Below are 12,565 nucleotides of genomic sequence, written 5' to 3'. Positions count from 1 at the left end.
TCTTCTTTTTTAATCTCTTTAATTCTGTTTCTTTTCTGTACCCTGCAGGCTGTGAACCCATTCCTGTAAAATATCTCCAGTGGAGTGACATAGAGTCTATTGTGGCTGTTGTCTTCTCCTGCCTGGGTATCCTGGTCACCATGTTTGTTACCCTTATCTTTGCACTCTACAGGGACACCCCTGTTGTGAAATCCTCTAGCCGGGAACTCTGCTACATTATACTTGCTGGGATCTTCCTGGGCTATATCTGTCCTTTCACCCTTATTGCTAAGCCCACTGACACTTCATGCTACCTCCAGCGCCTTCTCGTGGGGCTTTCCTCTGCCATGTGCTACTCTGCACTTGTAACTAAAACCAACCGTATTGCACGCATCCTGGCAGGGAGCAAGAAAAAAATTTGCACTCGCAAGCCACGATTCATGAGTGCTTGGGCCCAGGTAGTTATTGCCTCCATTTTGATCAGTGTACAACTGACATTGGTGATAACCCTGATCATCATGGAGCCTCCTTTCCCCATCCTTTCCTACCCCAGCATCAAGGAAGTCTACCTGATCTGCAACACCAGCAACTTAGGTGTGGTTGCCCCAGTGGGTTATAATGGACTCCTCATCATGAGCTGCACTTACTATGCCTTCAAAACCCGCAATGTGCCCGCCAATTTCAACGAAGCCAAGTACATTGCCTTCACTATGTACACAACGTGTATCATCTGGCTGGCCTTTGTACCTATATACTTCGGGAGCAACTACAAGATCATCACTACTTGTTTTGCAGTGAGCCTGAGCGTAACAGTAGCCTTGGGGTGCATGTTCACACCCAAGATGTACATCATCATTGCCAAGCCTGAGAGGAATGTCCGCAGTGCCTTCACCACTTCAGATGTGGTGCGTATGCATGTTGGGGATGGCAAGACACCATGTAGGTCCAACAATTTCCTCAGCATATTCCGGAGGAAGAAACCAGGCACTGGGAACCCAAAGTAAGTACTTAATATGTCTGTCAGTCACACCCTTGTTCTTCCTGTTTTCAGAAACCCTTGCAATTTTCACAAGACCTGTAGCCCTTCTACAGCAATGGAAGATAGTTGGGCTGGGATAACCTGAAATAATGCTCAGTTCTTAATTTCCTTTTCCACTACTATGTCTCAGTGTAGTATCCTGGCATGCTTTTATGCTATTAATCTCTGCTCCTATGGACCTATTTTTCCTTCCCTTTTTCCACACCAAACAATGTGCACTTTTAAAGCATAGAATCAGGTTAACATTGTAAAATGCTAACAAATCTTGGCAAGCACATTTCTTCATTTCTTTGAAATAATATCTGCCATTTCACTATTGCCTTCTGGGTCCCTTTCGAATGAGTTCATAACAGCTAGTCATTATTTGTTTAAAAGCAGAATTAAAAAGATTCTTAATCTCATTTTAGCCACTTTATTTGAACACGTACAGTATATGACAGGTAAGTAAACTGGAAGGATTTCCAACCAAATCCAGTCTCCCCTCCCCAAATATCTCACTCTGTATATTATAAATATTCACTTTTTGACAACTAGGTTTCCCAATAAGTTCAGTCAAAATATTTTAATTTTTTGTCATCCGTTGGCTGAATATTTGCACTTGAAAATAAGATTCAATCAGGGTACAAAACTCACTAAGGAATTACAGTAAATTCTCCTTCATATAGGTGCCTTGAATCTCATTTTGAGAGAAAGGTGAGATATAAATCTAATTAAAAAATAAATAAATAGCCCCATCAACTTCCACATAGCAAGATGCAAAATCCAAGTAATTATTCTGTGTAAAGATACAACCCTTGCAATCCATCTAATAGAAATTCACTGTTCATTTTTCATAGTTGATTTTTTATTTAACCAGATGAAATGTAGAGGATGAGATAGAAATTTTATGTGCAAATAACTGCAGAACAATTACAGGGATTTCTTGCCTGGAAAATTGAAGGTGAACACTCATTTTTATAGTGTATGTAGTTTATTCTTGAGACAGTTCTGAACATTATTATCAGACTAATGTGCTCATAGTGTGTTCACACTTGATTGAACTAACAGGATTTTAGCTTGTGTTACTCCAATGCTAACGTGCTAAGAATAGTTTATCTTAGAAAGTAAAGATAAAGGATTATTTTTTAACACTGGAAAATATTTGTTTGAACTGGATGTTCTCCTAAGAATTTCACCAGTATGACAAATTTTTGAGGACCAAATTCTGATGGCCCTGACGTTTCCACTGCTGCTGAGTAATATCTAATACATCAGGAAGGCACCATGTTGGGAAAGGTTGCACCAAATCTTGTTATGATGGCAGGCGTGTTACTACCCATTCTAAATAACATTGGGTGCATCCAGACTGATTGAAAAGTCTGAGATTTTGCTCCTGTTTTTTCTGATTTTATACTGAGTTAAAATAATCTGACCTGGGGTGTGATATAAAAAGTCTTTGGTTGCACTGGGAGGCAAACATTGAAGAGCAAACACCTGGGATAAACAAAATGTGTGTGGATCTGCAAAATAAATATGAAAAAAAACAGGAACTAAATCTGGGACTTTTTGGTCTTTTTAATCAAACTGGATGCACCTACTGTGAATTGTTTACTCAAAACCGTTACCCCCCCCCCCTTTTATTATTACTTTTAAAAGCACAATTGTTAAAAGATACAAAAATTGCACTGTAGTGGACTTCCGGTTAACATGGCTTGCCTCCCAGTTGCTTGATCCAGAAGGTGGGGAAGAAAGCAGAGCTAACAGGCAGTGAACATGCCTATGTATCTTGTAATGAAATGCCTTGAAGAAATATGAGCAGTCAGTACAGAGTCAAATATAGTAGTTTGGGAAAGGAAGCAAAATTCTTAATTCCATTATCTCTTCATTTATTCCATAATCTCCTTTCCATCCTTTTAAAAAGATAATTTAGAATAATTAAACAGAAAATAACCCACCCAACCCCCTCACACTCATGCCCTCTCAATTGTCATCATGGTGGAAAGAACTTGATTTTCAACAGTGTTTGTGAATACACAATTAGGGGAGGTAGTTATCAAGAATTAACTGCTTGCCATACATGTGTATGATTTTTAGCATGTGACATAAAAGAAATCTGAGCAAGTTCACAAACCACTTTAATAGCTATATATGGAGGTGTGTTAAATGGTGTGGTGTTGGAGCAAGAATATAAGAAGGGCCATACTGGATTACATGGGATGATTATCTAGTCCAGCTGAGTCTGAAATCCAGTTTCAGATCACTGTTCAATCTACCTTCCCTTTAACTGGAATTAGATGAACCTAGGATTGAGGAAACTAGGCTGAAGACTTAACCCAATCTTTTCCCAGCACAATCCAAGAGTATCTAAATTACAGCAAGAAATATTTCAATATTTTGATACAAACAAAAGAGCTGACCTTTCATTTGCAATTATATGAGATAAAAATGAAAAATGTATTCTGTGGTATTTGTCAAGTAACTATTCAGTACTTTAAAAGAATAATAAGTTCTCAAGAAAAACGTATAAATAAATAAAACAATAGGTGGGACTAAAACATATGTAACGCTAATACAAAAGAGAACCAAATTTAAAATTCTGGTAGCAAGTAAAACAGTTACTTCCCTTTGTATCTTCAATAACAGTACTATGAATTTGGTAATGAACATTCAAAAATAATAGCCAACTAATTGGAACAAAAGCTTTGGAAAAACACATCCCCAGTAATAGAGTCAGAAGATAGCAAACCAGTTTGGAGGATCTATAAATATTTATTCACATCTTCATACATAATATTCAAACCTCTGTAATTCCAGAACTTCCCTCTGAAAGTAAAAACCATGGCTACCCAAATAATTCAATAATATTTCAAATTAGTGACAGACACTACTAGCATATAAATTCCAGTATATTAACCGAAGTGATAGAGCAATCATCAAGATTAAAAATAATAAATTACCAGGAACTGATTGGTTTATAATTAATTTTACAAAAAATATGAAGAAATCAAACATTTCTAATTCCAAAACTAGCAATTCATTATAATATTTTACAAGGAGATCCATTTCTGAAGTCCTGGGATATACCACATATCTGGCATGAGCCAAAACCAAACAGTGGCCAATTAGCTGCCTACGAGATACCCACAAGTGAGACATGAATGCAATGATATTATTGTAAGTGATATACACAGGCATATACCTTTGATAGTGGAGCAAACATCCATCCATCATGACTACTACACATCCATAATTGATGCTTGAGGGATTTGATCTTGGCAAACTTGGTTGCAAACTGGACCTTCCAAAGAAATATACTGTATAGACAGTATACCTTTTTCTAAATGTCATAATGTAGTTTTTGGTTTTAAAATAGTACCAAAAATGTTTTAAATTTTATTTTATTTTATTTTAAAAATCTATTCTTTAAATTTATATCCCAACAAGGGCCAAGGTATCTTACAAGGCTAAAATAAAATACAACTAAAAACCTGATGATATAATAATATAATATAATATAATATAATATAATATAATATAATATATATAACTTGCCTATCATGTTAAAAAATACCCATAAAATGCAGTTCACACACATCCTTGAAAGCCCTTTTGCACAATTCATTAATCAGAAAAATATGTATAAATAATAAGGAATTTAGCGGCTAGTGAAAGGATAGGAGAAAGGGACCCAGACTAGTCTCTCATGGGAGGAGATTGATTATGGCATTATCCATACTTCTCACGATTCCTTACCAGATGGATTTATGAGGATGGGGTAATTGTGAGAAGGACCTCTTCCAAGGATCCTAAGATAATTATAGAAAGCAATGATGTGTCAGCCTGCACATATATAGAACTTTGAGACTGTCAAGGGCATTTAGTCCAATCACTTAGCATGCAGGAATGCACAATTAAAGCACTCCTGAAAAATGGCCATCCAACCTCTGTTTAAAGACCTCAAATGAATGTGACTCACTATCCTCTGAGGCAGTCTATTCCCCTGCTGATTCCTCTATATGATTCTATGATAAGGCCTTGTCATGCAATCATATCATTGTAGGGACCAAAATATCTCTACTAAGGATCAAAGGAAACATTTTATCCAATAGGCATCCCTCTGTAGATGAACCTAAACATAATAAAGCACTATTAAATAATCTGATATTGAACATTTGGCTTTTGAAAATCATCTGTGTGTGATCATTGGCCTAGCTCAGAGTATGGCACTAAATCTGCCCACTGAGGCCTCATTCCCACTTACACAAAAATTGTTTTCCAATCTGAATCAATGAATCGATTCGGAATCAGATCGTGATTCCCACTATATTTGCATTGGAGAACAGGCCGACTGCACCAGCATCCAGTCCTCGGATCCAGACCAAGCCCTGGGAGAGGGCTGCACTTCTCTCCTTGGCCTCCCTTGCGTCCCCCCAGATATTCTGGCCAAGTGACCAATGGCGCTTCCCAGAGAGCTACCCTCTGGCCCTCCCTCACCTTTTCTGGCTTCACTGGCTCTGGACACCAGATACTGTGAGCCCCACCCCTGAGACTCACCCTCCCGGCCACCACTACCCCTTCTCCACCTCCGGCCAAATCCTAGGGGAAGCCCTCCACATCCACCTGACCCTCTCCTCCAGGAGGGTCCTTCCACACCTCCAACTCCCGTGCCTGCCAGACCAGCCACTCCAACTCCTGGTGCAGCTCCCAGTTCTCCCTTCAGAGGGACCGGCCGCCATCCTCCATCCACTGGGTCGCCTCTGCCTTCTGATCCAGCTCGTCATCCTCTGGGGCCTAGATCCACTCCCTGGAGGCCAGCTGCCCCTGCCAAAAGCACTCCACGGTCTGGCAGCGGTGCTGCTGCTGCTGCTGCTGCTGCTCCTGCTGCTTCTGTGTGGTATCCAGTTTCCAGTGGAGCTCCCAGAGGCATCAGTCCTGCTCCTCCCACTGCACCCCAAGCAATGCCCACTGCTGGACCAGGCCCTCCGCCTCTCAGCAGAGCCTCCAGTCAAGGCGGCAGTACTCCTCCTCCTCCACAGCCCCCTCGGCCGCCCTTCCAAAATACTCCTCAGGGGCCTCGATCTGTGCTATATGCCTAGAGAATGATGCCTTTCTCACCTCCTTGTCCTTCTCCGGTCACTGGTCTGGCATGGCAAGGCCTAAAGCGGAGGAAGAGGGAAGGTTCCCAGAGGTCACCCAGCCAGGCCCCAGAGACCCTTCTGTTGGAGTGGCATTCGGGCCTCCCTTCCTCCCCGGGTCTTCCAGCCCCAAGGGTTGCCCAGAGCTCCAAGTTGCCCATCGGACGGGACCAGGCCAGCGTGGAAGACAGGAGAAGAAGGCCGGGGCAGAGGAGGTAAGAGGAGGCCGAGAGGACAGAGGAGAGGGAGGCCAGGAAGCTGGGACTGCCGGGGCTGGTTGAATCTGCCTGGTTCCCACCTGGGCTGAATCTATTTATCTCAAAATAAATCAATTCAGCCCAAATAACCTAGAAAAAAGTGTCTTTTTGATGCGGGTTAAATGGGTCAAAGGCATGGCCCCGCTTTCCGAATCACTTCAGAAATTCAGATTAAGTGGGAACCATGCACTTTTATACCAGATCAAATCAAATCATGATCCGGTTTAAACTGTAGTGGGAATGAAGCCTGAGTCTTCCTGGAACAAAATGAAATGTTAGGTTCAGCAGCTCTTCTCTAACAGTGATACACCTTCTCTATTTGTTCATGTATTTCCTTATCCTCATGAAAATTCCTTCAACCAGCAAGAAGAATCTCCACTATTAAGAAGTGGCATTTTATAAAATGTGTACTACCAGTACATTACTTCAGTTAGACCTGGATTTATGAAAATACAGTTTAAGGTGTTCTTCAAGACAAAGAAAATGCTTACAGAGTACCATATGTACTCAACTATAAGTCAAGAAATTTATTCCCCAAAATTGACCCAAAAACACTTGGTTGACTTATATACGGGTTAATAGGCTTGCTCCTCAAGCCTCCTCCTAAGTCCGGCTGTCTCCTGAGGGGACAGCCAGACCGAGCAGGGGGAGGAAGGGCAAGCGCTCGCCCCTCAAGCCTCCTCCTCAATCTGGCTGTCTCAAGTTTTACCCTTGACTTATCCATGGGTCACATAAAAGTCCTTAATTTTGGCCCCAAAACCTGACCTTGACTTATACATGAGGTCGACTTATACTCGAGTATATGTGATACCACTTACAGAGGAATCCAGGCAGACAAAATTCCTTCTTCTGTGCAACTCTGACTGGAATAGGATTTTACCCTGCCAAATAAATAGCTGCCCATTTTCTGCTCTCTGCTTGGAATGAAAATTGGATGAATGAATGGAATCCTTCATCTTCCCCTCACCCTCCCCACTCCTAAATCTCTTTCCCATCTCACTCATCATCATTTTAATGCCTTCCCTATTCTGGGAAGAACCTGGTGTGGAGGGAAAGGGTGCATCCAAACTGAAAATTCACAGATTTTGTTCTTGTTCTTTCACATTTTTAATTGGGTTCAAATAGGCCAATCTGGGGAGCTGGTATAAAAAGCATCTATCATATCAGGAGTTCAGGGGAAATATTCTGGGATAAACAAAATTTGTATGGATCTACAAAATAAAACTGGAAAGAACAGAAACAAAATATAGGACTTTCTGGCCATTCTAATCAGTCTAGATATGTCCCTGGTCATGATCTTTCTTTCTTCATAGCAATGCCCTTGAAGATGAAGGAGAAGTCAAGAATATGGGTGGGAGGGATAATTTTCCATTTACTCATTAGTCTATTGTGTCCTTTGATTTTGGAAAAGCAGGCCTCTTGCAGACCCAGCTCTACAATAAACTTACCAGAAGCAACAGCCACCATAATAATAATAATAATAATAATAATAATAATAATAATAAGTTTTATTTATAGACCGCTATTCCGCAATGATCATAGCGGTGTACAATAAAAATTGCAATACAAAATTAGCCCCTACCAACCCCCTCACTCCCTCCAGGCTGGACGATGACAGGTGGCCTTGGAGGGAGGGCTCTGTCCCTTCAGGGCAGTCCCGATGGTGTTGGATCTGCCCTCTCACTCCCTCCAAGATGGACGATGACAGTTGGCCTTGGAGGGAGGGCTCTGTCCCTTCAGGGCCGTCCCGATGGTGTTGGACCCGCCCTCTCACTCCCTCCAGGCTGGACGATGACAGTTGGCTGTGGAGGGAGGGCTCTGTCTCTTCAGGGCAGTCCATAGATAGAGATGGAGGCATAGAATGACCCTCACCAAAATTTGGAGCATCCTTACTTCCTTTCTGTCCTCAAACCAGCATTTGAGTTTGTGTAAGAGCAGTTAGCGAAGAAAACAAATTGTTTATATACCTGTTTTGCACTTCTGGAACCAGCACGTGAACCAAAGTTATGCTTCAAAATGTACATTTTCTAAATCTTACAATGCCATGTTTCAGTTAAAAATGCATACAGAAATGTGCATATTGTTGAGCATCTTTTATTAAAAAAAATCTTTATATAAGGAGTTATATATTAATGAAGTTTAGGTAACACAACATATATTGAAGAAAATGGACCGGAGAATGCACCAAAACATTCCTGCAGGCTTTCTTTAAATTCAGATTGATCCAGAAACAGATAGACAGAAACTTAACACTGGAAAAATGAGAAACTGATTGAAACCAACCCATCATTTCTAATCCTCACCAATATCCAGGCCTTCTGTTTCTTTTATATGTTTTGAACAAATGAGGAAGAGCTAGAAATAATTGATACAGAGTTATAGCCTTTTGTGAAAGCAAATAGGTGCATCTGCATTTTCATACCAGCCTTTAAAGCTTTCTTTCCATAATAGCTTTACCTTTTCAGGTAGGGTTGCCATAAGTGAGGACCTCCAAACCGGGACAAATGTAGGACAAATGTAGGGCAACATTTTCAAATGTAGAACACATTTTTATAAAAATGGAGGACGCACAAAAATGAGGTTTTTTTAAAAAAAATGTTAATATAAATGCATGTTTTTAGGCATGATCAAAATGGAGGACATTTTGGCATTATTCTTAGGCAGAAATGTATTTGCCCTCGGGTTCAACTGTACTTCTCAGAAGTGTGTACTTGGGCAAGGGACTGTGGTTTTTCTTCACTGCGCATGAGTTTGTAAAAATCACAGCAAGTTACATTGGCCGTGCCTCAGAGGCTTGTTGATATCATCATCATAATCATCCTCATCATCCTCATCATCATCATCATCATCATCATCATCACCACTATAATTGGCCAAGAAAGGCAGACTTGTTAGCATTCAAAGCACCATAAATACACAAAAAATGCACTTGCATATATTTAATAATAAAAAATAATGAAAATATAAATAAAAAACAAGGCAGGGGTGTATATATTTGATAATAAAAATTAATGTAATAAAATAAAAAAACAAGCAATAATAAAAATTAATGAAATAAAATAAAACAAGCAATAATAAAAATTAATAAAATAAAATAAAAACAAGCAATAATAAAAATTAATAAAATAAAAAAAACAAGCAATAATAAAAATTAATGAAATAAAATAAAACAAGCAATAATAAAAATTAATAAAATAAAATAAAAACAAGCAATAATAAAAATTAATAAAATAAAAAACAAGCAATAATAAAAATTAATGAAATAAAATAAAAACAAGCAATAATAAAAATTAATAAAATAAAAAAGCAACAATAAAAATTAATAAAATAAAAAAGCAATAATAAAAATTAATAAAATAAAAAAGCAATAATAAAAATTAATAAAATAAAAACAAGCAATAATAAAAATTAATAAAATAAAAACAAGCAATAATAAAAATTAATAAAATAAAAAAGCAATAATAAAAATTAATAAAATAAAAAGCAATAATAAAAATTAATAAAATAAAAACAAGCAATAATAAAAATTAATAAAATAAAACAAGCAATAATAAAAATTAATAAAATAAAAACAAGCAATAATAAAAATTAATAAAATAAAAACAAGCAATAATAAAAATTAATAAAATAAAATAAAAACAAGCAATAATAAAAATTAATAAAATAAAATAAAAAAGCAATAATAAAAATTAATAAAATAAAAAAGCCATAATAAAAATTAAAAAAATTAAATAAAATAAGTATTTTATATTTTAAAAAATAATTTAAAACCCCCAAAATAGCAAGGCAGACCTAATGGCCACTGAGTTAGCTCTCCTCCTCCTCCTCCTCCTCCTCCTTCTTCTCTGGCCCAATTCTGCCCTGGCCTTCAGGCACCCTTCCTCCGGCTCCTTCCTCCTCCTCCTCCTCCTCCTCTCTCCCTCCTCCTCCTTAGGATGCCTGGCGTGGGAGGAAGGGAAGCGGGGCAAGCACGCGCGCGCATGCGCGCGCGCGGAGGGAATGGAGCAGGCGCGCGCGCGCGGAGGGAATGGAGCAGGCGCCGCGCGGAGGGAATGGGGAAGGCGCGCGCGCTGCCAATGGCCCCTACTGAGGCCTGGGCAGCGCGCAAGCTCTCCCAGTGGGGGCGCGGTGGCAGCGGCGCTTGCCGGCCCGCCGAGGAAGAGGAGGAAGGTGGAGCCGGAGGAGGAGGAGGAGATGGGTCGGCGCCGCAGCAGCGGCAATGGCCGAAGCGGACCCCCCAAGCCGGGAACAAGGCACGGGTGGGGGCCCAAACCGGACCGTGACCGGGAGGGGCCCCCCGAAACCGTGAATGTCACGGGGGCCGCCGGGATATGGCAACCCTATTTTCAGGTGAAGGTCATAAGTAATTTCAATTGACCTTTCACATTTACAAACTAAGATCTAAAATGTGATGAACCTGTATTTCAACTCACATTTAGAGTAAAGAGGAATAGAATTTCCCTGTTGAAGATTAATATTGCCTGTCTGAGGAGTTAAATTCAGCTTCTGTAATAGTAGTTGCATAATTTATTTGTGACACTCAGCATAAAGTACTTATTGCAAGAACTTGTTTGTGAATACTGTGTCTGTTCTGTCTCAAACTGGCAAGAGCATGTTTTTGAGAGAATTTCATATCTCTTATTGTCTAATATTTTTGGCACTTCTGTGTCCAGGAAGTGTATAATGATAAAAGAATCACTGTGTTTTACTATGACCTGAATTAATTTGTGAAAACATCTTCCGTATTTAGTGTTTGTTCAGGGTGCATGGGTCTTTATGTCATGCTGAAACCACATGCAAGTGTGCATGTAATGACAATTATGCTACTATTTTGCACAAACATAAACATGTTGGTGGCATCTCAAGAGATAAAACTGTCTTTAAAGTATTGATTCAGGAGACCAAGCAGCAATATTTGCATTTCTTGAGAAGATAATCATGGAAGTGGAAGAATTTAATGATCGTCTATGTCAAAGAGGCAGGATTTGTCATGACTAAACCATCTCTGACTGATGCTTATCTAGCCTTATTTTAGGAAAGAAAGCCCACAGCTCCTCTGTCTATTACAATGGTCAGTGGATCTCCAGTTCCAACACTATATAATCTTACTGTTTTGTTATCTAAAACTGTTGCCTCTTTTTTATCAAGCCCCATTCTGAGTCATCCTTCGTTGCATTATCTTCTAACATAACTCTTAATTCTGTTATCTCTATAATATAATATAATTTAAACAACCATTCTTTTACCCCCGGCATATGTTTTCCATTTTTGCACAAAGAGTATTCTAGTCATTGTAGTTAAATAAAATAAGACCTTACTGTACTTTTTTCTGTCTCATCTTCAAATATACCTAAGGGCATATACCCCAGTTTCATTGCCAAATTTATTTTTAATATTTTATTTATTGTTTGGGAAATCAAACTCCAAGTTTTATTTTTATTTTTTATTTTTTTGCCTTCTTGCATGGCCACCAACAGTGGAAGTAGGTACCTGGTGTTGATAAGAAACTTTATTAAGGAACAATGAGATAATATTGTGGTGAAACTTTATTGAAATATAGAGAGTTTTAACTCTAAGTATATTAGTAGTGAAACATTAATGGATGGATTATAAAGTTTAGATTAGACATGTAATTTATAAGTCACTGTCTAGTTATATTTAGAGTACTTGATTTACTCATTGTGTATTCAGTATATATAGTATATTTGCTATATATATATATTCATATATGGATAAGTACAGTGTTTCTTTCTATTGGTATTTATCTAATTGCTAAATATGACAAGAAATTATAAATAAATCAGGATTTAAAAGAAAGTCAATTAGCTTCGTTAAGCCAGGGTAGGGGAAGTTTGAGGATTGTTGGATAAGCTAAATCAACCATATATAGTTAAAATGAATGTATTAATTTTTAAATTTCAATAAATATCAGATATTTAATAAAATTAAAAATAAAATAAATAAAACTGTTGTGAGGAAAAATCATTCACTTTGGAGCTGTACAAACAGCCCCAAAGGTGCAGCCTCCAGCCTGAGGCCTTGCCATCAAGAACATAACAATACACAAATTAACATGGAAATCACTTCTCCCTTCCCAGGGTCACATAGTGTGTGTGTGTGTGTGTGTGTGTGTACACACATACCCAGCTCTCTTCCATATCAGCATTCTCTGAAGA

At 38.7% G+C, this 12,565-nt stretch overlaps 1 protein-coding gene across 2 annotated transcripts in view; it reads left to right on the top strand.

Annotated features, from left to right (window-relative positions):
- Positions 1 to 12,565, top strand: part of GRM1 (glutamate metabotropic receptor 1) — a 266,340-nt gene that overhangs the window by 215,730 nt on the left and 38,045 nt on the right. For both annotated transcript variants that reach the window (XM_089530235.1, XM_089530236.1), the window contains exon 8: positions 49 to 979. In XM_089530235.1, the coding sequence (XP_089386361.1) occupies positions 49 to 979 (931 nt within the window). The remainder of the gene's footprint in view (positions 1 to 48; positions 980 to 12,565) is intronic.

The sequence above is a fragment of the Sceloporus occidentalis genome, unplaced genomic scaffold, assembly GCF_023333645.1.
Source record: "Sceloporus occidentalis isolate IW3139 unplaced genomic scaffold, rSceOcc1.0.p SCAF_6, whole genome shotgun sequence".
Classification (NCBI taxonomy): domain Eukaryota; kingdom Metazoa; phylum Chordata; class Lepidosauria; order Squamata; family Phrynosomatidae; genus Sceloporus; species Sceloporus occidentalis.
This window is presented reverse-complemented; position numbering and strand designations above follow the sequence as displayed.